The sequence below is a fragment of the Pseudopipra pipra genome, chromosome 4 (genome assembly GCF_036250125.1).
Source record: "Pseudopipra pipra isolate bDixPip1 chromosome 4, bDixPip1.hap1, whole genome shotgun sequence".
NCBI lineage: Eukaryota > Metazoa > Chordata > Aves > Passeriformes > Pipridae > Pseudopipra > Pseudopipra pipra.
The window spans coordinates 57294218-57318401 of record NC_087552.1 but is presented as its reverse complement, the minus strand read 5'-3'; the positions used below and the strand labels follow the sequence as shown (position 1 = coordinate 57318401).

General features: G+C 38.0%; 1 protein-coding gene and 1 long non-coding RNA gene across 4 annotated transcripts; one reads left to right on the top strand and one right to left on the bottom strand.

Moving 5' to 3' along the window:
- Positions 1 to 320: 320 nt before the first annotated feature.
- On the top strand, positions 321 to 19615 carry ANAPC4 (anaphase promoting complex subunit 4). Of its 3 annotated transcripts, XM_064653083.1 has the most exons (28): positions 321 to 496; positions 1087 to 1192; positions 2266 to 2398; positions 3618 to 3692; positions 3820 to 3846; positions 3950 to 3994; positions 5414 to 5498; positions 5878 to 5988; positions 6565 to 6648; positions 6908 to 6994; positions 7697 to 7761; positions 7854 to 7896; positions 8006 to 8082; positions 8251 to 8351; positions 8429 to 8480; positions 8765 to 8820; positions 9973 to 10019; positions 10928 to 10984; positions 11142 to 11198; positions 11769 to 11862; positions 13498 to 13595; positions 14094 to 14155; positions 14248 to 14286; positions 14373 to 14474; positions 15551 to 15628; positions 16361 to 16531; positions 17710 to 17833; positions 18204 to 19615. In XM_064653083.1, the coding sequence occupies exons 1-28, from the start codon at positions 389 to 391 to the stop codon at positions 18417 to 18419; spliced, it is 2400 nt and encodes a 799-aa protein (XP_064509153.1). In that variant the 5' UTR covers positions 321 to 388; the 3' UTR covers positions 18420 to 19615. The 3 variants fall into 3 exon arrangements, with proteins under 3 accessions (XP_064509153.1, XP_064509154.1, XP_064509155.1); XM_064653084.1 differs by lacking the exon at positions 321 to 496 and having other exon boundaries at positions 1087 to 1211; XM_064653085.1 differs by lacking the exon at positions 321 to 496 and having other exon boundaries at positions 1087 to 1219.
- Positions 19616 to 20262: 647 nt separating this feature from the next.
- Positions 20263 to 23689, bottom strand: LOC135413409 (uncharacterized). The gene is made up of 3 exons (XR_010430216.1): positions 22469 to 23689; positions 20979 to 22359; positions 20263 to 20944 (listed from the first exon to the last, which is right to left on the bottom strand). It is a non-coding gene; the product is annotated as an uncharacterized LOC135413409 (long non-coding RNA).
- Positions 23690 to 24184: the final 495 nt, after the last annotated feature.

Below are 24184 nucleotides of genomic sequence, written 5' to 3'. Positions count from 1 at the left end.
TGGTGGGAATCTGACGTTCAGGGGAGTACTGCTGAGAGGTGAGGTACTGGTGGATGCTGTGGTTTTGTGGTAGGTGTTGGGGGACCTGGGGCAAGGGAGAAAGTGAGGGTAGGCGATGCAAAGGTAAAATTCTTGGGAAACAAATCTCTGTTAGTTACAATCCTCTCGGAGAAATGGTTTTGTGTTTTTAAAAAATTTTTCTCCAAATGGAAAAGAGGCTAGGAAAAAAAGGGTATTTAGTAAGCTTACTGAGGGCGGAGCAGGAGGAGCCTGACCCGCCCCCCGCGCCCGCCCGGGCTCGGCGCCGCCCCCGGAAGCGAGAGCGGAGGGCGGAGGGCGGAGGGCGGCGGGCGGGAAGGGTCCGGGGAGCTCTGGGAGCCCCGCAGCCATGCCCGCCTTCAGGCAGGTGGGCGAGAAGCAGCTGCCTCAGGAGGTCGTGTTCATGTGCTGGTCCCCCAAAAGGGACCTCATCGCCCTGGCCAACCGGGCGGGGGAGGTGAGTGCGGGGGCCGAGGGAGCAGCGGCTGCCGCCGGAAGGAGGGCCCTGCCTCTCCCTGCAGGCCAGATGGCTGTGCTGCTGCTTGTGGCATCCTTCCTGCAAGCCTGGCCAAGCATCTAGGAAGAGCAGGGGTTTTTTTAAATCAAGCTGCTTAATTCTTAGTGCCCCTTCCCTCTTTACAGTCTAATTTCCAAACAAATTTACTCGTGATGCGCTCCTTGCCTGCATTTGTGGGATTTTAAAGCACGTGAAATTTCTTATTTAAATCAATGGTCAAGTATTTTTTTCTGCATGTGGTCATGCATGAAGACAAGACTGTTGTGCTTTCGGGCTGTCTGCTGGAGAGGCAGTTGTTACTGGCTTCTATCCTTCTTCAAGGCTCAGCTTATTTCTCTGTAGTGCTGTAAACATTGGGCTGCCTTCTAAAAGAACATAGGAGTGAATCATCTGCTAGAGGAGTAGGTGGTATTTGCAACACGAGTTATTAAAAACTGGTTAAAAAAGTGCATCTTGAAGTGAATTACAGAGTGGTGTTAATGGGAGAATGTGGTTTAAGTTTGTCTTCGATGTATTTATTTGCTTGGTAGGTTTTACTTCATCGGCTTGCAAACTTTCAACGAGTGTGGAGTTTACCTCCAAATGAAAATACAGGAAAAGAAGTGACCGCTCTTGCTTGGAGACCAGATGGCAAAAGTAATGTCAAGTATACAAGGTGACATGGTACAATAAAAATCCCATGGGAAATCATGAATGTTGTGGTGATGATACCTTTTATCTGCGAAGGAAATTTTCAAGTTAACTGTGTTTGAAGAGGAGGATGGCTCAGTTTTATGTAGGTTCATTCACAGTAATAGAGAGATTAACACTTTTGAATGCAACTGCAAAAAAGATTTGCAAGACAGATTTATGTCTAAAATACTACTTTTCAGGGTATAGCAAAACTTCAGCCTCCTAAGCAAGCAGAATATTTTTGTATGAACTGCAGAGTTTATTGGAAGAGAAAGAGGCTGGCTGTCTAATCAGCATTGATTGAAGAGCTCAGTTTATTTGGCAGAGGCAAAACTTCAGAGGCTAAAATTGCTCTCATAATAGACCAGAGAAAGAAACACCTTTATCAACAGAAATAATGTTGAAATTAGTATATTAATGGACTTGTGCTGGGAATTAGTTAATTTTTGATTCATTGGAGGTGGGAGAATGAGAACAATCTTCTTTCATGATGTGGACAAAAACTACCTACATTGTTTTCTGATGGCATCTGAGGAGTCTAAGAAACTTCTTTTTAAGCTGGTTACGTGTGATTACAAGGAAATAAGTACAGAAACCTGTGCTTGCCATATGCTGTTAGGGATGAAGACAGTTAGGAAGAAAGTGGTGCAAAAGTTGCTCAGTAAGTCCTAACTTCTGTTGCAATAAAACCCAAACCTTTCTGATGGACAATCTTTATGTATAATATTGGCCTCAAATTTGCAAAATTGGAAGGCTGTACTTTATTGGAACTGTTGTTGGAAGTGTTATAAGCATGTTCAGTTCAACATGCAGGTAAATAATTATGAAATCAGGTCTTTGCCTTAAATTTACCACCTAAAACATGACAGGAGTTCAAACTTTAATAAGTAGATTTCAAATGAGAGTTTGAAAGGACTGTAAACAGACCAAGAAAACTGTCCAGTAATTGGCTTTGAAGGCACATTGTTTTCTAGGTCAGTGTAAAATACAGAGTTTTGCACATTGGTTATTTATACATTTTATTTTTCTTTCTCTAGTTTTGGCTTTTGGCCTTGCTGATACTAAGCAGATTATTCTGTGTGATGTAGAAAAACCTGAAAGCTTGCATTCCTTCTCTGTGGACTTATCTATTACATACATGCATTGGATGGAAGTAACTGAGGAAAGCAGGTGAGTCTGAAAAACTCTAGAAGTAAATTACAGGCTATGTAGTGCCCACCTTATTAATAATTTATACTAAGTGTGTTAGAAGCAGTCATATAAAATAGTACAAAATTCCATAGCTGTGGCTTTTTTTCACCACTTGGCTAAGATTTTCCTAATTTTTTTTACTTTTTTTTAGAATAGACACTTTCCATATGCTTATTTTTAGTGCTGATACCTTAATCTTATGGTTCTTCATGCTGAAATGTAATGTGTAACCTAATCTTGAGCGCCTGCCTCTTGAAAGCTGCTTAATCTAGTGGTAGTTTGTACAGCCTGACTTCTGATACAGCTTACGTCAATACCAATGAATTCATTTAACTAATTGTAGTAATGTTATGTTCTTCTATTTTGTTAGAATAATTATATTGAAGTATTTCTTCACCTGTGTTTTCAAGATATTTAGTTTGATGTTTACGTCTTTTGTGGTGTGTCTTTGGTGTTACATCCATTCCCACTGGCAATTCTGTTGTTCAGGAAGTCAGATTGTCACTAGTGACCATGAGCTCTGTGGGATTAAACAATTCTCAGCAGCGCTTGTGAGCTGGAGGACATCATGATCCCTACTTCTGTGGTCTTATGGAAACCTCTGATGTGCAACTTATTGCAGTGCAAGAAATTAATTAAATAAAACATTTATTTAAAAGAGGGAGGTGTTGTAAGCCTGACTTGGGGATTTTCCCCCCTACCTCCAGAAAACACCAATCTTAAAATAGCATGAAAATAACTGCATCTTTAATCACTCTAACATTCTTCTCCTGATGGGGATAGGCTTAACTCTTTGTGAGGAGGTCTCATCCTTCTGGCATGTCTATGGTGTGATATTAAGTATTGTGTGTTAATGTGCCTTTAGCAGTTTTGAGGTGTGGGTAGGTTGTACTGCAGAGTTTAAACAGAAATCCTCTGTCAGTAACTGCATTAGAGATGCAGAAGGATTTTGTTGGCAAGCCTCCAAGCCAGCAGACACAAACTTTTTTCAGTGAAAATAATAAAAAAATTTCAGAGTTCTTTTATTAATTTGATCACTTGATAAATTTTTAAAAATCCCGTAAGGGATTACCCACTGATATTTGTAGCTCTGATATACATGATGTATTGAGTATATGCTCTAACTTTGAAGTTAAAAAGAAAGTCTCTTCTCATTTTTACAGCTTGGGTAGTAAAGACAGTATTACTTCTTTTTCAGTGTTCTCACTTCCTTTTACAATGCTGAGGATGAATCAAACCTCCTTTTGCCTAAATTACCAGCCCTACCAAAAAAGTAAGTGTTACACTAGTAAGCTTGAGAAGATACTATTTGCCGTTTGTTATCGTTGTTTCAGTTCTTCATCTTTAGTGCTCTACAGATGTCCAAACATTGTTATTGACGGTAATTATTTTGTTCTCAGTTACAGTACCACTGCAAAAATTTTTAGGTAAGAAACTGTCATCTTATAGCTCTCTATTTTCTTCTTTTATTTTGTTTTCTGGTATTGAGACAAGCTACATAAGCCTTAATTACATGGTTTGTATTTTCAGTGAGGAAAAGTCAGATGAGATTATGAAGCTTCTGGGTGATGTCAGGTAAAATCCATCTGTGCATTGTTGTTGGTTGAGGTTTTTTTTTAGTTTGATTGGTTGGGTTTTGCGAGTTTACTTTGAAGTTATTAATAATTGTTTTTAAGGGTCCTGGAGAAATTATATGGAATGTCTTTTTTTTTTTTCGCGTGCAAAGATAAAGTTCAAAGAATATGTTAAAAAAGAAGTCTCCCCTCAGTTTAGAGAGATTATAAGGCACTTGATCAGCAACTGCTGTTGATGCCATATCTTCTTTTTCTTAGAAGATTCCCTGGCGTGCATTTGAAGGCTATTTTATGTTACTGAAGCTGGTCTTGGAGACATTTGTGGATGCTTGTTATAGACAGGGAATTCCTGGGGGTCTCTATGAGTGTGATAAAGCTAAACTTAACATTAGCTCTGAAATCAGCTATATTAGTGTTACTTTAGAATAAACATCTGTTATTAGGACACACACCAGGAGCAGCTGGAGGAAGTGCAGTTTAGCAGACTGAGACTGGCTTTGTGCAGTGCCTCTGGTACTGTTTTAAGGAGGGCACTTAATGTCTGTGCCTTGTTTTCCATTGGCTTTTGCTGTTCCTTACAGTCTTACCACTGAGAATCATCCTCCCTAAATCAAAATTTACATCTCTGTCTATCATGAGTTTTTCTTTTTTAAGACTTGATGCCTCTTCTTACAGTAGAATTTCCTTGCTTGAGAGAGAGATGTGGCTGTCTGTGGTGTAGGAGCTTTGTGGATTCCGTGCTCCCTTCATACATTCAATTAATCAAACCAAACGTTTTTCAGATACTGTGATTGCCAAGTTCTGTCTTCAGACAGAATATTTCTTGAAACGTTATGCTTCAACATATTTAGGTGTGTAAGAGGCAGAAATTGTAGTTAATTTTCTGGTATTTCAGGGTTTCTGTTTCTGATGCTGTTACTTCTGTGGCTATTATTGCTGCGGCATTCATTTCAAATGCTTATTTCCTTTGAGGTTTTGTTGAGGAGCCACTGAGTGACTGTGGCCAACTTACTCTGCCTGTAGTTAGGATAAAGTCAAAATAGCTTTGTAAGAGTTCTTTGTAGCCTGTATTGGTAGGTGGACTGTAGCTTGTTACTTTTTTCTTCTGGAAGGTATAAAGTTAGTGAAAAAGGACTCTGTGACTAAATGGTACTATTTTTTCCTATTCTCTCACTTAATGTCATAATTGATACTCTTACTGTAAATGTTAGAAGGCAGGTTTGATCAATAAAATCCAAGCTAATTTTTTGTTTGCTTTAGATTTCTTGGATCATAGACAGTAGCACAGTGTTTCCTTTTGTGCAGTGATTTGTTAGAGGAACATTTATTAAAGGGCTGGTATATAAGAATTAAGAACTATATCTGCATGTGTTTGAATTTCTTTCAGTATGCTTATCAACACACTGTTTTATTTTAATAGGCTTAATGCTCTTGTCCTTGGTGGCAGCTCAGGATTTATTGAGATTTATGCATATGGAATGTTCAAGATTGCTACAGTAAACGGGGTATGTTCCATTCCTTTCCATATTTTTTCTTCATAAAATACCAAACTTCAGCTAAATTGAGTGGAAATATACATATGTGTGCTTAGGCACAAATGAGAGTGGGTTACTGAATTTTAAAGAAACTAGTTAATTGGGTTATTGGTTATTGATGAAAAGACATTTTAACTGGAAAATTTAACATCTTGTTTCACACGAAGCGAAGTTCAGTGTTAATTCACAATAAAAAGAGTAGTTTTGTTCCTGAGTAGTAGCTGAAAATTACCCTTTGTCTTTATATGTTGTTGACTGCAATCATCTTTGTATGTCAGTGTGTTAGAGCAGTAAGTGCATCTTAGAGGAAATGCAATATTTTATTAACTTTTAAACTGGAATCCCTCAGGTGGCAGGTTCTTGTCGTGGACTGTGTTTGTCTAGTGATTTGAAATCACTGTCAGTTATTACAGAGATACGAGACTCTTCAGACAGTGAAGCAGAGATAACGTATTTTCAGGCAAGTAAAGTAATCTTAAAATGTTCTTTAAAAATAAAACTGCGTTTTAAATTGCGTTCGGGTAGCTTTATTGCTTTTCCATTATTTGCAAAAAACCTCACAAAATAATATTTTGAGCCTTTCTGAAATTTATCCCAGTTTAGCTTTTAGATTTATGATGTTAACATGGTTTCACTCATAAGACTGACGGTGATGATCTGAGGCATTATTTAAAATCCTACTCTTAAAATAACATTAATTTATTCAATTACAGTTAGTTATTCAAATTTTCCTCATTCAACACACAAAGGCATAACAGCAGTGCTTGTCATTATCCCATCTATCTAGAACAGTCATCCTTAAAACTATTCTGTTAGAACTCCAGAATGAGAAACCTTATCAGGAGTTTTTATGGATGAATTAAAAATATTTATTGCTTCTTTGAATTACATCTCTTTTCCTCTTAAAATCAACTTAAAAGGGATGAAAGCTGACAGTTTTTGGTGGGTCCTTTCAATCTGTTTTTTAATTTCTGTAATCTAGAATTTTTTAAAAGACAAATCATCTGTTAACTGTTGCCTGTTTCATTTGTTATAGTTGGACACTAGTCTATTATCAAGTTACTTACCTGAGGTAACTCGAATGGCGCGGAAGTTTACTCACATTTCAGCTCTGTTACAGGTACAGTCATGTTACTCTGTCCTTTTAATATCACAGTTCTTACAGGCTTCGATACTCTTAATGCAAGTAAAATCAAATGTTTTCTAGTAGGATGCTTAAGTTGGTTTTAAGTAAATGTAGAGCTCTAACTTGGAATTTGATAATAAATTTTACGTAAGATCTACAGTATCTCTTCCCTTTGTATTGTAACATTCAGTTATTGAGTGTGATGATTAAGGGGAGAAAGGAAATAATACTAATGTCTGTTTCTGTATTACAGTATATAAAGTTGTCATTGACGTGCATGTGTGAAGCATGGGAAGAAATACTGATGCAGATGGACTCACGACTCACAAAGTTTGTACAGGTACTGTGGGATTAACCATTCTTTTGGAAAAACTTTTGAAGTAATTCTGTTTTTCATGTTAATGTCATGCATATCTTAATGTTTAAGCATGATGTCTCCAGCTAACAGTCTCTAAGTTCAGAGACAACCTGGAAGCTGTTGTGTGTCAGGTGCTCTGATGCTGAAGATGCATGAGTACAATCAAACATGATTGTATTGTGATACTTCTTTGTTTTATTTATTCTGAGATATTCAAAAGTGAGGCTTTCAGCTTGCCCGGCTGTTTATCAGTTGGTTTCTGTTTAAGGTTGTGCTCTTTGTACTTTATTCATTGTTAAACTGATTACTGTAAATGTTGAGTAACAACACTTACAGCCTAGTTCAGTGGAGCTTGTATAACATCCATGATTAAGATGGTCTTGGATTTACTTAAATTTTGTTTTCATTGCCCATGGCCAGAAGTTAATTGAATAATATGATTTAATAATAAGATGATTTTTTTTAAATAGATTTTTGGTGATGGTAAACTGCTTAGAATTTTTATTGGGTAATACAATTGAAAAAACTTAAAATACTAGAAAATTTTCAGTGCTCAGTAGTCTGATTTCAACATTCAAGGATATGGGTGGGTCCTCCGATATAATTTAATTGAAGTGTTTGTGAGATAATTTGGTAGCCTGGATTTAATCTCTTCACCAATCTTTCAATCATTTTAACTGACAGGAAAAGAATACAACCACTTCTGTTCAGGATGAGTTTATGCAGCTGTTGTTATGGGGCAAAGCAAGGTAGTTACTGTTGTTTTATCTGAGTATCCATTTGCACTTGATGTAGAAACACAAAGTAAATGCATATTTGGTTCTCTCCCCACCTTCTTCAGTCTGGAACTTCAGGCATTACTAATGAACCAGCTGACAGTAAAGGTATGTTAATACTTTTTTAAACATACTAAAACAATCTGTTTCACCGTATTTTAATCTTTGTTCTGGGTTAACAGAAAATTATTATATGCTTGTATTTCTTTGTTAACAGGGTTTAAAAAAACTTGGTCAGTCCATAGAGTCTTCCTATTCCAGTATACAGAAGTTAGTCATAAGTCATTTGCAGAGGTAAGTCACAGAATGTTGAATGAATTATAGATTAAATGGCATATTATATATGCACTTTGCACAGTAAATGATAATAGCATTATCATGCTATTATCATTATCACGCAGCAAAGTCATGAATTTCCAAAGGATGACTAAAAGATTATACTTCTTTCCTCTTCCTTCCTAGTGGCTCTGAGGCTCTGTTATACCACTTGAGTGAATTGAAAGGAATGGCTTTATGGAAACAAAAATACGAGTCTTTGGGATTAGATGCATCTGGAATTGAAGGTGCAGTAGTGTCTGCTACTTACCTGATCAGATTTCACTTTTGAAAGCTTAATAATAATGGCTGGCTTCTTTTGCAGAGGCTATTACTGCTGTTGGTTCTTTCATCCTGAAGGCAAATGAGCTACTTCAGTAAGTATAAAGTCTGGAGAGATTAGAAAACATTCCTATGAGTTTTGTATTGAAGGGGCTGCATGTAGCTGGGAATAGAGGAGGCTGAAAGAACAAAGCTCCTCTGTTGGTGGTGGGCTTTGATCTTGTCTCACTGCAGGAATAGTCTTACTTGAAAGGTTGCACTGGGCATTTTTAAAAAAACTGATATTGCTTGTAGGCCTTTCTGTAGTAAAATGGGACTTAAGCCTGGAACAGCTTATGACATTTAGGTCTTGTAATTTCTTTTGTTGTTTCTTGCTCAGAGTTATCGACAGTAGTATGAAAAACTTCAAGGCGTTTTTTCGGTGGCTGTATGTGGGTAAGCTTGATGACGTAGTAATCATCCAGTGTCTGTTTTATATTGTAAGCATCGAAATGTTGGCAAGTAATCGGGCAGTCTTAGTTATAACCATCTATTTATTTCTATCATAGAAAATTTCTGGACATCTGAAAGGATACAGTTGATGAGACGAGTAATTATACTATTAAACACATAAATCATAAACTTGATAGTTCTTGACTGAACTTATTGTGTGGAGTGGGTATTGTACATACTTGACCTGCAGTGTTGCTCCAAACTGTTTTCTGCTTCATGAGCAATTTGCTGGTCTCGACTTGGAGAAAATAAAGGACTTTATTTAGTTTACACTAAATCTGAAGTACAGTCTAATTCTCCTTTACTCTGTTAATTGCTCTTTTTTCCCGTGACAGCCTGGGTAGCTGTAAGGTTCTGTACAGATGTAAACAGTCTCTGAATGTCTGGATGCACTTGGTAGCCACCTTCAGTTGTGTCTGAGTAGCTGCAGAGAAAATGTTAGAAGGAAGTGCAGAATGCTGTATTTTAGCCTGCTTGTTTTTCTGAAGTGATTATGAATAAATTTGTAACTTTTAACTGACTACTTTACAAAGCCTAAGTGGTCTTACCAGATACTGTAAAAGCACCAGAAATGCATTGTTAGCACTTACTAGCAGGAATATAGTAATTCTAATTTTAAAAATTGCAGAAAGCAGAACTGTCAGAGTTCTGTGTAATGTGTGCTGTTATTTGCTTGTTTTGAAACTAAACAGAGAATTTTATCCAAGCCTTGCTGATTTAAAATTACTTCTGTGTAATTCTCTTCAAATGCACGATTCTGGGCATGACAGTGTTCATGTATTTTATATATACCCATTTTATTACTCTTAGTATGTACATGAATAAATTCTTATGAACCCTTTTTATAATAATTTCATCTCAGGGTAGAATGCAGTTGGAAAAGATTAAAGATAAAAATTCTACAAGATTTGTATTGTAAGCTAGTGGGACTAGTGAGGCTTAATTTCAGTCTCAGTTTGTAATTCTTCATTCCAGACTCTTTTGCTTCCGATGAATTAATCTATTTTAATGGCAATCTCTTGTTACATAGACATGAGAAATTAAGAATATTAGGAAAACAGTATTAATGCAATAAGAATATAATTTTTCCCTCAGCGATGTTGAGGATGTCAGAAGATCATGTGCTTCCAGAGCTGAACAAGGTAGGAGTAACATTTTCTGATAAATGCTGATGTAGTCTGTATTCTGCTCAACTGGAAAGCAGAATTAAAGGTTTGGTTTTGTTCTATTCCAAAACGTAAAAAGATAGTGTCTGTGTTATTTTTTTGAGAAAGTTCATGCCTTTAGATTCGCACTAATACGCTGTCTTGCATGAATTATTTTTTCTGTTTTCTTTGTTAATACTGCTGTTTTTAGTGCACTGTATGTGAATGCAAGGCCTCTGTGTATAGGAGCTCTTTGTTTGCCCTAAATGACTAAATTGACTAGAATGGGGTTTTAACATCTTTACCAGTGCCCTGGTAGAGGAGATGGAATATGCCTGCATTGGATTTGCAGCCACCATCACACTGCCCTTGCTTCAGGGCAGAGGTGCCTTCCAGGGGGAAAGAGATAGGCTGGTGGGGTGGGGACCTCCCACAGTTCAGCAAGTATAAATGCAAGGTTCTGTCCTGGGAGGGGTAACCCCCTGCTATTGCTCAGCTGGGCCTCAGCTGGCTGGGAAAATGTCAGCTCTGCAGAGATGATCTGTGAATGTCAGAGGGTATAAGCTGGATGTGAGCCAGCAGTGTGCCCTGGCAGCAAAGGTGGCCAGGGGTAACAAGGGCTGTACTAACAAGAGCACAGCCAGGAGGTCAAAGGAAGTAGTTACTGTCCTTATTTTGCACTTGTCTGATTGCTCCAGCTTGGGGCCCTCCTGTACAAAACTGACTGGGGTGAGTTCAGCAGTGGGCTCCCAGGCAGGTTGGAGGCTGGAGCACTTGCCCTGTGAGAACAGGCTGAGGGAACTGTGTTTGTGCAGCCTATAGAACATGTGTTCTGTTCTCATTGAAGTGTATTTTTTACCCTTTGCTTTTCTCACTGTTTTTGGGTTTGTTATTTTTCCTTTTAGATGACTCAAAAAGATATCACATTTGTTGCTGATTTTCTTACTGAACACTTCAATGAGGTAAGTGATGCTGGTTTTCAAAGTACAGCATCTGACTATTTTTGTTGCCAAGAACTGATTGAAAAATCTTATAAAAAATAATTCAATCATCTTTTTGTTCACTACTTCTTATTAACTTTGTGTTTAAATAATAGATTTGTTTGCATTATTTTTTCAGGCACCAGAACTTTACAATCGTAAAGGAAAATATTTCAATGTGGAGAGAGTTGGCCAGGTAAAGAGCTAAGGAATAGATGCAAAAAGAATAAATGAGAAAATTCTTAGATGGAGAAGCTTTTAAAACTGTGTCCCCTTTTCTTCCTTGGCCCTTGTGCTCTGCGTTGCACATATCAATAATGGCTAAAGAGAACATTTTATTTGTTTCTCCCTGTTATTAGGAAAAGTAATGTTTAAAAACATGACTTACAGTTTCAGCTTACACATGTTGTGTTTTTAGGAAAACGGCAAGACTTCTTTGCAGCCAGCAGCAGTAAAACTGTAAAAGCCAGCTTCAGTAAAACTGAAATGTGTTTGTTGTCTTTATGGCATTTATCACTGGATTTCAAAACATTTTAAATCAGACTTGATTTAAATTAGTTTCATATGGACATATCACCATGTGATCTTAGGCAGTAGTTGATTTTTCTTACTGTTTCTAGAAGAGGTGAAATATCTAGTTTTAAGACTATGGCATGTTAATTTAACAGGGAGTGTCTAATACACTTGCTAGGGGCAATGTTGGAGGTGAATTCTAATGTTCTTTATTCTTCAATTACAGTCTTAAAAATGTCTGTCTCTTTTCTAGTACTTGAAAGATGAAGATGATGACCTTGTATCACCACCTAATACAGAGGGAAACCAGTGGTTTAACTTCCTTAAAAATAGTACTCATCTTAAAGGTAATCTGCTTTCATAAAAAATAAAAGTGAATCGAAGATATATATAGAATGTAAGAAATTTAGAAGGGTAATCTTTTTTTTCATGCTTACAAGTTACTTCTGCAGTGCTAATCATTGGTCTTCATCTGAGTAGAATAAAATAAACAAGCCTTGTTATTTTACACAGGTTTTAGGTAGTTGCTTATCCAGTTTATTACCATTTTATAGGTATTAGTAGCTCCCTGTTTTTCTGTACCAGTCTCCAAAGTGTTGACTTGGAAGGAATCCTAGATGGCTATTTTAGAATATCTTAATTCCAATTCAAGAAAATAATAGTTATGCTTAGGTTGTACCTGGGTGAAGTGTCCAAACTTGTTTGTTTTCACTGGGGTCTGAGATTATTTTGTTTATTAGTAGTGAAAAAGAAGTAAGAGACTATAATGAGCTGATGGTGGAAATGATTCTTGTTTGCCTTTAGAAACCATAGACTGTGAAACCTTGACAGTGTAAGCTGTGTAATAGGATCTGCCACAGTTGCCTTTTTCTGCCTATTTAATTCAATAAAAAGGGAGGAAATGATAGCTTTTTTGTTTGGAAAATAGTATTTGGAAAATGTATTTTTAGATATACTTTAAAAATATGTTTGATACTTTAGATATGTAGATGACTGGTCATTTCTGTTACTACTCAAGATTTGTGATGGTTTGTAAGTGCTTTTGTTGGTATTAATTTGGCAAGTATTGAGATGTTTATAGGATTTTAGGACAAGTAATGCTTCTGTCGCTGACACTTTCTACCCTTCCGTGGTGTTTTATATTGCTTTGTTGGTTGATATAGTTTTTATTATTTTTTCCAGCTAAATACTGGAAAAGAAACAGGCTATAAATAAGTAAGGAGTTGTATCTCAAAAGCAAAATGTCTTCTTACAGAGTAGTTCATTTCATAAGAAGTACTGAAACCAAATCGTAGCTACTACAAAAAGTGTGGAAGTTGTTTTGCTTTTACAAGATATTTTATGACAACTGTTTTCTAGCTCTTGGGTAAATGCTATTCTATCTTTGCAATTTTGAATGAGCTGTGAAGAAAAGTGGAAGGGGCAGGCAGACCTTCATTTCTCAGTTGTTTGTCTAGTTTCATATTGTAATCCAGTGAGTTACTTGACTTAAAATTTATAATCAGGGAGTAACTTAGACTATCATCTAATTCAACCAAAGCAGGGCTAATTTTGAAGATAAACTGTGTTATTCAAGGTTTGTGTAATCAAGTCCTGTATGTCTGCAAGGATAGAGGCCTCACCTTCTCTGGGCACCCTGCTCCATGCTTGGACTAACCATCTGACTGGAATTCCCCTTGCTGGGGCTTATGACCTTATATTTTCTTCTTTCCCTGTGTGCAGCTTTGAAAATGATTTCTTCTGCAGCTTATCATTGAGGCAGCTGAAGAGACCAATCTGTGGTTCCGTCTTAGCAATTGCATCTCTAGGCTGAACAAACCCAGCCCCCTCAGCTGCTTCTTGTAAAGTTTGTGCTCTAGCCCTGTGACCATCTTACTGACTCTTCACTGGACTTACTTCAGTTTGTCACTTTAATAATGGTGTAATACGTTTTTATAGAGGTACAAGTATTTTTTAAATTAACTTTCTTTATTTGTTTACAGAAAGTCCGCTTCTGTTTCCCTACTATCCTGAGAAATCACTGCATTTTGTCAAGAGGCAAATGGAAGGGATCATTGATCAGTGTTTACAAAAGCCAGCAGTAAGTTCAGTTTTTATAAATGGTAACCCTTTTTTAGGGATAGTGGTCAACTGAAGGTAGTAGTTACGCTTAGCAAGGCCTGATGCTTTAATCTTTGAGTGCCTACAACTTGGGCGTAGTCTAACTTCACTGCTGGCATGTCTCAAGCCTTTGGCTGGGGAGAGCACAGCAGGGGATTTCTTGTTTCACATCTTCTGTTCCCACATTATTGGGATCTGGTTTTAATCTTAATTATCTTGGTGTATATGCTGTGTACCAAGTAACGATGTTAGTTGGCAATACATTAGTCTAATATGATGAAGAAATGTGAAACAAGTGTATGAAGTGACAGTATTGTTTGCATTAGGAATGTTTATTCCAGCATAATATTGGTGGATTTCTCTTTGAGGTATACTCAGGGGTTTTTGGTTAGTTGGTTGAGGGTTTTTTGTCTTAAAAACCTCTGTAATTTTGAATAACTGCCTGTATTTTATGGCCTATTTTTCTTATATTTGTTAGGATGTAATTGGAAGGTCAGTGCGTCAAGCAGTCTGCTTGTCTCTCTACAAAATTTCACAAAGGTATTTCTTTACTAAAAGAAACTAAAGATATGTATAACTAAAGCTCATGCATGAGTAGCATTTTGTAAACTGTTTTGGTTTTTCCTTTTCAGTGAAGATTCCACACCTCAGTTATTTAAACTACCATTTCTGTAAGTATGCTGCTATTCCTTATTCTGTGTAGTTTACCAGTTACTAGAACTTAATCTAAATTTTCATTTCTTCCACTTCATTGCAGGTGGAATGACAAAACATCCAATATACATTATGTCCTCTTCACCATACTAGAAAATTCTATTTCTAAAATACACATTTTGAGGAGACATACTGACACTTCCAGGTAAGACAAAAAGAGGGGTAAAATGGCTTGTGAGCTTTGGCACGTGTGTACAGAGACAGTTACAATTTGGGTCTATTTAAAAAGATGGAATGAGTGGCATGAATACAGTTTCTCTTTTATACTAGAGAAAATGAAGAGTACATTAGGAAGTGCAGCAGGAGTTTGTGTTGTGTTAGACTCAGAAAATCTAATCACGAGACCCAAGATGATTCTAGGCTAAGGAAAAATAATCAGACTTGCTTAGTTTTGCTCTGCACAGAGTTACTTTTATCTGCAAACTTGTGAAAAATTGTGGATAATCCTGCTTCCAGTGTTGCTTTGCCTTTGATTAACCCCTTGCAGCCTGTAATTTAATACTTTTAGGGAAAATGGGTGCATCAAGTAGAATTTATCTCTTTGGAGTCTAGATTTGTGTACCTTCAGGAGTTTCTGTGTCCACAATGCAGTTTGTCACTGCCTAGTTGTACTGATACAATTGTTTAAGCTGCATTCTGTCAGTGGGATGGCTGAAATGAGCTGGGTTTAAAAAACAAGAAAAACTACTCCTCTTTGTAAAATACTCATTTTTATAATCTGTGTCATTTAATTTGAGGACACAATAAACTGTGATGAGGTGCGAATTTTTAAAGCAGTTTTACTACTAAGGAAAACACATGTTGAAACTATCTTTTGTGTTCCCAGTTGAGAGCTGCTGATGACAAAATTACTGCCCGGTGGTGTGACTTATATGTCCTCTCTCATTGATACCTAAAACAATCCAAACTCTTTTTCTGTAGAGTAACAAGTAACTTAACAAACCTGAGACTAGGATAATTGAGCCAGGAGTTCAACAAAGAACTGTATCCCATAAGCCAGATGCAGTTTTCCATTTGACTCCATTAGTCATGTTTTCCTGAGAAGCAGAAGAATTTAAAAGGTTCCCAACCACCAGTTATGTCATTTTGGCATGTAGCCATGTATTGTGCTAAGCTTAGATAGGCTTACACCATTTTGTACCACAGTTGCTGTTACAGATTTTGGATTCTCCATGAATGGAAAAGAATTAGTCACCAAGATAATTAACACTGTTGTTCTAGGTCTGTCAGTAACGGGATTCTTGCAGTAGAGTTTGGAAATATCTTGAACAACAGTATAAATGAGAGCTCAGACTCCAGGTCAGTATACTTGATTTTTCTTCCAGAATTGCAGATTAAATTAAATTAAATTAAAGATTGAATTAAAGATCATGTTTTCTACTATTTATTTTGCATTAAATTAACGTCTAAGTTAATGCACCTGGGTGAGTCAGGTTGTAAGAAATGGCACAGGTGCATGAAGCTGCAGGGTTGTGGGAGTCTTATTTTGCACTTCATCTCAAGGTCAAGTAAATTTTAGTTTTCAGTTGAAAACTAGAGCTTTAGCACATGTGCTAAAGCTAGCTGGAAACATCTATTGCTTTTATCTGTGATATTCTTGAAGTAAGATAAGAATCGATATGCCTGAATGTAGCCATCTTAGAAGGCATATGGCAGACTGAGTTCGTCCTTATCATGTAGAAAGGCTAGATGTGATTGCCCTCAGTACCTTCAATTGTGGTTCTAAATTTTCTTTGGTGTTTATGTTTACTGTTTTGTACATTTCATCTGAAATGTGAAGATTGTTAGTAAGTTTTTTTTGTAAGTTGCTTTTTTTTTTACCTTCAGAATCATTTTTCCTGCATGATGCAGGAGTCTGCCACAGTTATGGCTTTCAGTGTCACAGCTACATGACTGACCTTTTTAACATTTACAGTAAACCTCACTGTTAACTACTGAATACTTTTTAACATAAATGCTGTTCAACCTTAAAATATGTTAGTTCTGTATTCCCTTTTATTCCTCGATGCTTTCTGAATTATCTTCTTATAGATGCTACAGTTGTTTGGATGCTCACTTCTATGATGATGAAACCGTAACTGTAGTTCTGAAAGAAAATGTGGAACAAGAGGGGAAGGAAAGAATCTTGGCTCAGCTGCCCTTATCTGCAGTATACACAGATGAGGACCAAGATAGGAAATTCATCTGGGATTCTACAGAAAGGTACTGAAAAACTTAGAGCAAATCTGAAAATGCAGAACTGAAAAGCAAGTTAAGAAAATGTTCTAATTGTGTACAGTTACTCGTGCTTTGTGTGTGTGTAAATATTGTAAAGACAAACTCTTTTTGTGCCGGGGAGAGTAGGATGGGGAGATGGAAGCTTCCTAAACTGTTTTGTGGGTTTTGGGGATTGTTTTTGCTTTTTTGAGACTGATACTATCCATGTACTTGGCTGTCATGAAATGCAAGGATCAACTGAAGACACCCTGTAGAATCAGAAATCGTCCTTTCTTTAGGACCATGCTAACTTCGCTGGTCAGGATACTTCAATTTAGGGTGTTTTTGGCGTATTTGCTCAAATACTTCTGTCTTGTAATAAGGATACACAGGTATTTCTTCATCTTTCCCCTTGTAGTCACCCTTAGAAACACTGTCAGCTTACCCTTGAAACATCAGAATTGGTGCCTCTCTCTGCATTGTCACGGGGAGGAGAGAGCACCTGAAGAAGTGAACACACACACACAAAGACCAATGTAGTTCAAGCAGTAAATCCAGTCTTTTAGTTGCTGTGTCTCCCTTGCTTTTACTTTTTTCTCCATATTTTTCTCTGGTGATTTGCTTAAGATGCATTTCTGCCTCAAAGAGCCATACTGACCTGTTAATATTTTTTTTAAGCCACAAAGATAGTGCGTATTGAAGAATAAACAGAAAACATTAAGAGCAAGTTCAAACTTATCCTGGCTGCTGTAATAGGCAGGGTTTATCTTCCTAGAGTCCCTGTGAGTGGGGGTGAACTGTAGTGATGCATCTTTGAAAGGCCATGGAGGCCCAACTTCTGTGTCAGGAGAGGCATCCAGGACTGTGTTCAGAAACAACTCTTCTTGGAGAGGAGAGGTTTTAAAGAAAGCCACCCTCATCCTCCTGCTCTAGCTGTTTCTTGTGGGAAGATGAGACTTTACACTTCTCACCTTCTGGTAATGTGTTTATCTCACTTGAACATGCTGTGTCTCCACAGTTGGGTCCCTCACTCTGGAGTATCTGTAGAAGCATTATGATGGTTTCAAGTGCTCATCTTGTTGCATATGATATGATGGAACTTAGACATAGAAACTGGAGGTTTTTCTTAGAATTGCAATTGTTTCTTATGTACTGGCTTTGTTTTTTTTCCTTGCTCTATACAGGCTGGATGAACGGAGTGGTGAGATACCCACATGTACTGTCTTCTTGGAGAATCAGTGGAGAGTGCTGGAGAATATGAAAGCTCAGTATGTTTCTGTAAATGGCATTAGAAAAGTGTCTTGTGTGGTAAGTGCGGTATCCTTGAACAAGCCTATAAGCTATTAAAGAACATGTGCTATGACTGAAGAGAGTGGTAATTTAAGAGTTATCAAAACTTTTTTTTTTTTTTTAAACAAATAGATTGTTTTCTCATGATCTGCTCTAAGTGTGTCAGGATGCAGTCATACTTGTCTCAGAACAACATGGAAAAGCTTTAACCGAAGTTAATAAATCTGCTTGCTTTACATTTCAGCCTGTAGAGCAATAAAAAGTTCCTAATTCCCTGGATACCTCTGTTTCAAAGATAAAGGCTATTTTCGAAGCTATTGGCTGACAAGATAGTATTGGTGCTTTTACTTATTTATTTATTAACAGAAACTTCTTAATGTCTCTGCAGCTAAGTTCAAATCTCCGCCACGTGAGGGTGTTTGAGATGGATGTAGAGGATGATGGGGAAGTTGAGGAAGAAGAGGAAGAAGAAACAACTCAGATTGCAACTGGGGAACCTGATGAGCTAAATCAGCCTGCAGAAAACCAGGACAATATGTGTGGTGCTTCTGCTGAAGAACTACCTGATGAAACTGAAGAACACGAAACCGGTCTGGATCCTTGACATAGGCTTTGGTAATAATAAGAGGACAAGACTGAACTGTAAATATTTTTTTAATGGCACAAAGAAATTGTGTATTGAAGAATGAACAGAAAATATTAATAACAAGTTCAAACTCATCCTGACTGCTACGATAGGCAGGGACCTTATTCATACAGTCCCTGTGTTTGGAGGTGAACTGGAGTGATACATTTGAAAGATCATCTGACTAGTTAGAAAATAATCTAACTTTTCAGGCTGCTGAGATGATGGATCCTGTATCTCTTGAAACAGCTGAGTCAAGTCAGAATTCTGTGTTGCTTCTCAGCTAAGACTGTGTTCTAGGGAACCTTTATTGACCCCTTTTTTTCTGGCACATGTTTTGGTGTTAGCTAAAATTCTTTGAAAGCTTTTCTATTAGCCATTTTTGTAGGTGAGGAGGAAAATACCAGCTGATGTTTTTGTAGTTAGCCTGTTCAGTCCCAAATACTCTTATAAAATAAACTTGTATATGAAAAGAACAAAACTTGGGGCCTAATCTTTGCTTCTCAGACCTTGTGTTCTAGTAATGGGTATGGAAGCTTCCTGTAGAACCGAAATCTAAGATTGCAAATCAGCATAAGACTAGTTAGACAACAAAATTTAGCAGTCGTCACGTAAATACTTGTTTTGAAAGCTCTTTTGATAACATCAGTCCTCAGTAACAGCATTTCAGTCTATGCAGTTTTTGAGACCTCAGCACAGCACTTGTCTGTGTGTGCATGATTTGTCAAATGGTTGCATTTCTCAGCCTGCCTAGTTTCTGTGAGTTTGTTCATGAAAGTCTGTCTTCTCAATTTGGAATTTTTTGTAATGTAAAATTACAATAGAGTATATTTTTTTATTCTGATGTGGCATTGTATATCATGCACAGCCCCAGCATAATCACGTTGCTTGCAATTGATACATTACTGTAGGCGTGATGTAGTGCCAAGCAGTAGAAGCTAGAAATAGTGTTTAGAAGTCTAAAATGTGTTCTTCTTCCCTGTTAGCTGTCATTCTTAACTGATTTAAAACTCATCTCTTTGGATGAACAATGCTGCTAAATGCATGATCTTCCTTCAGAACAGTGAGTGTGCCTTGTGTTTGTGGAGAGGACCAAGTCTTATGCATGTGCTCCATTCTGTACTTTAAAAATAAATAAATCTTTTGAAATTGCTATTTGGCACTGCAAAACTCAATTACTAGACTTATCCTCTTGTTTTGAAAGACACCATTTTAACTAACTTTTTTAAAGTGGATTTCTGAAGGGTTTGGACTGTTTGGGGGGACCCTGGTAAACATGCTTTCAGTTTTAAAAGACTCATGTTTTCCCTTTCCTAACAGCCTCCTTGAAAGCTACTTGCTGTTCAGTGTTCTCAACTAACAGGTGGTAATGGCTGAAGGCACAATGAAGCTGTAGGACAGGAGGGCCAGAAGTGCCCATTCAGAAGTGCTGTGATTTTCTATGTAGAGCAATTAACTCTTGATAAAAAATTGCTGCTATAACAGAACTCACTCAGCTTAAACCTGGCCTTGTGTTCTTCCAGGAAACTTCTGCTTCTGGTCTAACTTAAGAGTTGTCACACAGGAGGGGTTAGAAGTAATTCTTTTGCTGTAGTTTGTGCTAAGTCGTTTTAGTCCACGGGCATATAGAAATCTGATCTGTCCTGCCTATAATGGTTTCTAAGTTATGTAGCAGTACGTTCGGATACATGTCCGGAATAAAGACAAGTGCCAAAAAATACTCAAGCACACAAAATATCTTTTATTACAGTGAGAATAATAATAATAGCAATAAACTTAGCAAGAGGAATTAAAAACTAAAAAGGATACAAACTAACTATGTTATCGGGTGGCATTAAAACAAATACTACGAACAGCATTTCATACAGTATTAACTAGTGAAAAGGGATACCAAAAAAGGATCTTGACACAATATTATGGATAACACGATATTGGTTAGTAAAAAGGGAGACTAAAGGAAAAAATACTATAAACATAAAAGGGGAATTAAAGGAACACTAAAAGGATATTAAAAAGTTTGTTCTCTCAGTTGCTTCCTATCAATAACCTGTGCTTACCCACACAGACAGGCCAGGGCTGTCAGGATCTGCAGCAGCTGGTCGGTACCCATGCTTAGCGGGCGTCCCCGCGGAGCAACACAGTCTCGGTGGTAGGATGAGTATCGCTCAACTCAGCAGTCCCGACACCCCATTTTTATCAGTTCCACATTACACTACGTAGGGCCAGTACGTAGCATAAGGTGATGCCTGAATGGCAGCCAAACACCGCCTAATCATGACCTCATGGCAACAGTCTGCGCATGCCCTACTTGTAGGGCAAGGGGCGAGCGACCCCTGCCCACATCATCTTCCTCCCATCATCATCTTTCTCACCCCTATGTATGACCTCTACCATTGTGTTTCAAGGGTAGATGTATCTATCTTGCAATATGTAGCAAAACCAAGGAAGAACTCAGCTCTGATAATAGGGGATATCAAGCTGACTTGCTAAAAAGCACAATGGACCTTACAAGCTGACTTGTTGAAAAGCACAATGGACCTTACAATTAGCTTCTGCCATAAGTTACATTGTACCATACTCTAGCTGGTTTCACATCCTAATATGAGCTCGTTCTCACGCCTCTATGCTCCATTGATCATCTAATTCAAAAGTATCCCCCTTACATACCACCGCGTGATCAATGGTAGCAAGAGGATGATAACGAACTACTCGAGATTGCAATGCATTTAGCTTGGTGTTTATCATTCGACGTACACATGTTAGTATACAGGGAATCATACACAATATGCATGTTATTATGCATCCAACTATTGACAAGCCTATTAACACTTTTCGTAACCAGGGCCATCCCCATTTCCAATCACCAAAGAGGTTCCATTCATCACGAACATGTAATTGTTGAGTAAGGGTTTTTAATTTCTGGATGCTAGCATGAACAGATTCAGAATGATCACTTAAATTCATGCAGCACATGCCCTCAAAATCTTGACAGCCATGTCCCTGGGCTAACAACAAAAAATCAATAGCAGCTCTATTTTGTAAACTTGCATGTCTAACAGAGTCTACATCTGTGAGCAATGCACTCAAAGCAGCAGAAGTAGCATTAGCTTCTTTAGCCAACCAGCATCCTAGTTTATTTACAGAAGCCAAAGCATGAGCAGTCCCTATCTGAGATATAATACTAGCAGTTATTCTTTCAGCCTTATTCCAAAACTCTACATCAGAGTTACAGTCCAGAGTAAATCGCCGTGTGCCACGTCTGCGTCTTCTTAGCTTAGGCAAGGTTACGCTGCGAGGATGAAAAAAGGTTAATTGTCCAAAGGTACAAGGGCTTACTACAGCTTTTCTTGGAATACTTTTCCATGCTCTTTGTCCACAAATGAGAAACAGATCATTTGGGAGACCTATCGCATCAGATCCAGGAATAAATCGTTTTTGCAGAGTCTCATTGCACTAAGCTGATGCGTTCTGGTATATATCTCTAGGAAAAATGTCAACTCCTCCTTCATTAACCTTGGTACCTGACATATAGTTTAGGTAGAAGCATCAAGTTGCAGTTTGCTAACACGGTCTCATTATACAGAGTTCCCCACCGGTAGTTATCAATAGGTACTCCAACCAGACAGGTGCAAAAAGGACTCGTGGGAGTTGCCATGGACACACATATCACGTCTGTCTTCGTCACGTTGGCCAGGGTGGTCCACACATTGACATCTAAAACAGAAGTCAGCAAAAAAGCAAAGTATAGCTGATATCTTCCTGGAAGGTACAGTTGGGTCTGAAAGAGGCCCTGCTGCTCTGCACCCTCAGGGGACAAACTAGCTCTTGGGGGCTGTTGGATTCCATCCCACCGCGTGGTCCATGGTTGGACCATGACACTGGTGAATGACTCGAACAGCATATTGATGAAGTGTCATTTCTAAAAATGTAAACAGCATAACAACTGAGTAACAGCGAAAATACAGACAATAATATAATCATGTCCATCCCCAGTGAGGAGATCTAAGTGGATTACAGTGGTCATTTACTTGGAGTCAACAGTACTTGAGATAATCTTTTCCTGGTTGGCAGACCTAGTTTCCAAGTTTGGACAGGTGAACAGGTGTGTCCAATCGTATGGGCTCGGACAACGCAATGAATCTCAGGAATTTCTGCAAAATATAAAGTCTAGTACAACAGAACTTCTCATTTCAGAATTTTATAGTCTGGATTCATCTTTTATAGTATGAAGTGGTTGACTGCCAGTCACACATTTATAGGCCTGTTAGGAGCCATCACAGGCAATGTATATCTGGAGTTTGATGCAACACCAGACAACATCCTGGTCTCACCAACCGCTCCCACAGAAAGCTTGCACTCTCTGTACAGATTCCAGGCCTCATCGGGAGCAAACCGTCCTGCCCCAGTTTACCCCTGACTGCAGTCAATCCCCCTTCACCTCATGGAGTGATAGTACAGGTTATCTCTTGCCTCCATGCTATAAAAGAATTTTATCCACTTTCACATTAACTATACCATTGAGTGTGAAATCATTTCTGCACTTAACTAGAATATTACCAGTTCATCATAAGAAAATTGTAAACATGATGTGAGCCAGAGCCCATAGGGAGGTCCACAAACATCAGTCCTTCATTTGCAGTCTTGCCAACCAGCTTTTCAACATAAGCTTTTCTTCTGTGAGGCCCAGCACCTCACACATGGTTATTTCACAATCACATATATTCTTGTATAGACTCGTAAGCCAAAAGGTTCCTGTCATTTGTTGATTCCAAATAATTCTTGCCACCTGCTGTAGCCCTACTGGGATGAAACACACACAAATATGAGCACTGCAAAACAATCAGTGTCTGATTTAGAATTCCCAAACCACACCGTTCTGCCTGATCTTCACAAACATCACTGGTGTGACATGAATAGCACAGAAACGGATCATTCTATACAGTGATGACTATTAGGCTTCAGGATGTTACAAGCTTTATAGTTTTCCATTGTCTTCTTTCCCCCCTTAGTGGCATGTCTGCCTCATCCCAGGAGACAAAACCAAGCACAATTGCAGTCCCTCTGCACACAGCATCACATATGTCCTTCACTTCTTGAAGCCAGGGCTTAGCTTTAGCCTTTACCTTTAACACTGCTGCCAGAACAACTTGGCAGCACACAGTTCAGGAATAATATTCCAATTCTGATTGTTGCTTACCAGTAACACAAAACAAAGCATATAGATTGTTGGTGTAACTCATCTAAGAAATATAGACCTTCTTATCTCTGGAGCAGTAGATCCAGGGATCCATTGGGACACGAGACCTGCTATGCAGAAAAAAATAACTAATCCATCTTGTTATTCAAGATACATAACCTGCACTGAATAGGTTAATGCAAGAGTAGTCATGGCTGTGGTAGCTATATCCTCCCAGCCTCTGGCTAGGACATTGTTCATTACATGAATCCCAACATCAGGTGTGAACAAGACACACAAGAGACAGGTACACGATAACTGAGTCATTACGCCAGTTAGCAAAAGTTAGTAGACACAATTAATTATATTTAGGATATGTTTTTCTTCCATGTGATATTCGGGCTGGTCTTGTGCTGCTCAGCATTCACTGATCTCTGTCCAGAATTCTTGCCGCTCATGATAAAGTTTCGTCAAACATGCTGGAAGCCAGCAGGGTCCTGTGGGAGACAAAACACAAACAACTCCCCCCTTCCAAATACTAACAACTTAATATTTACTTGAGGTGTCA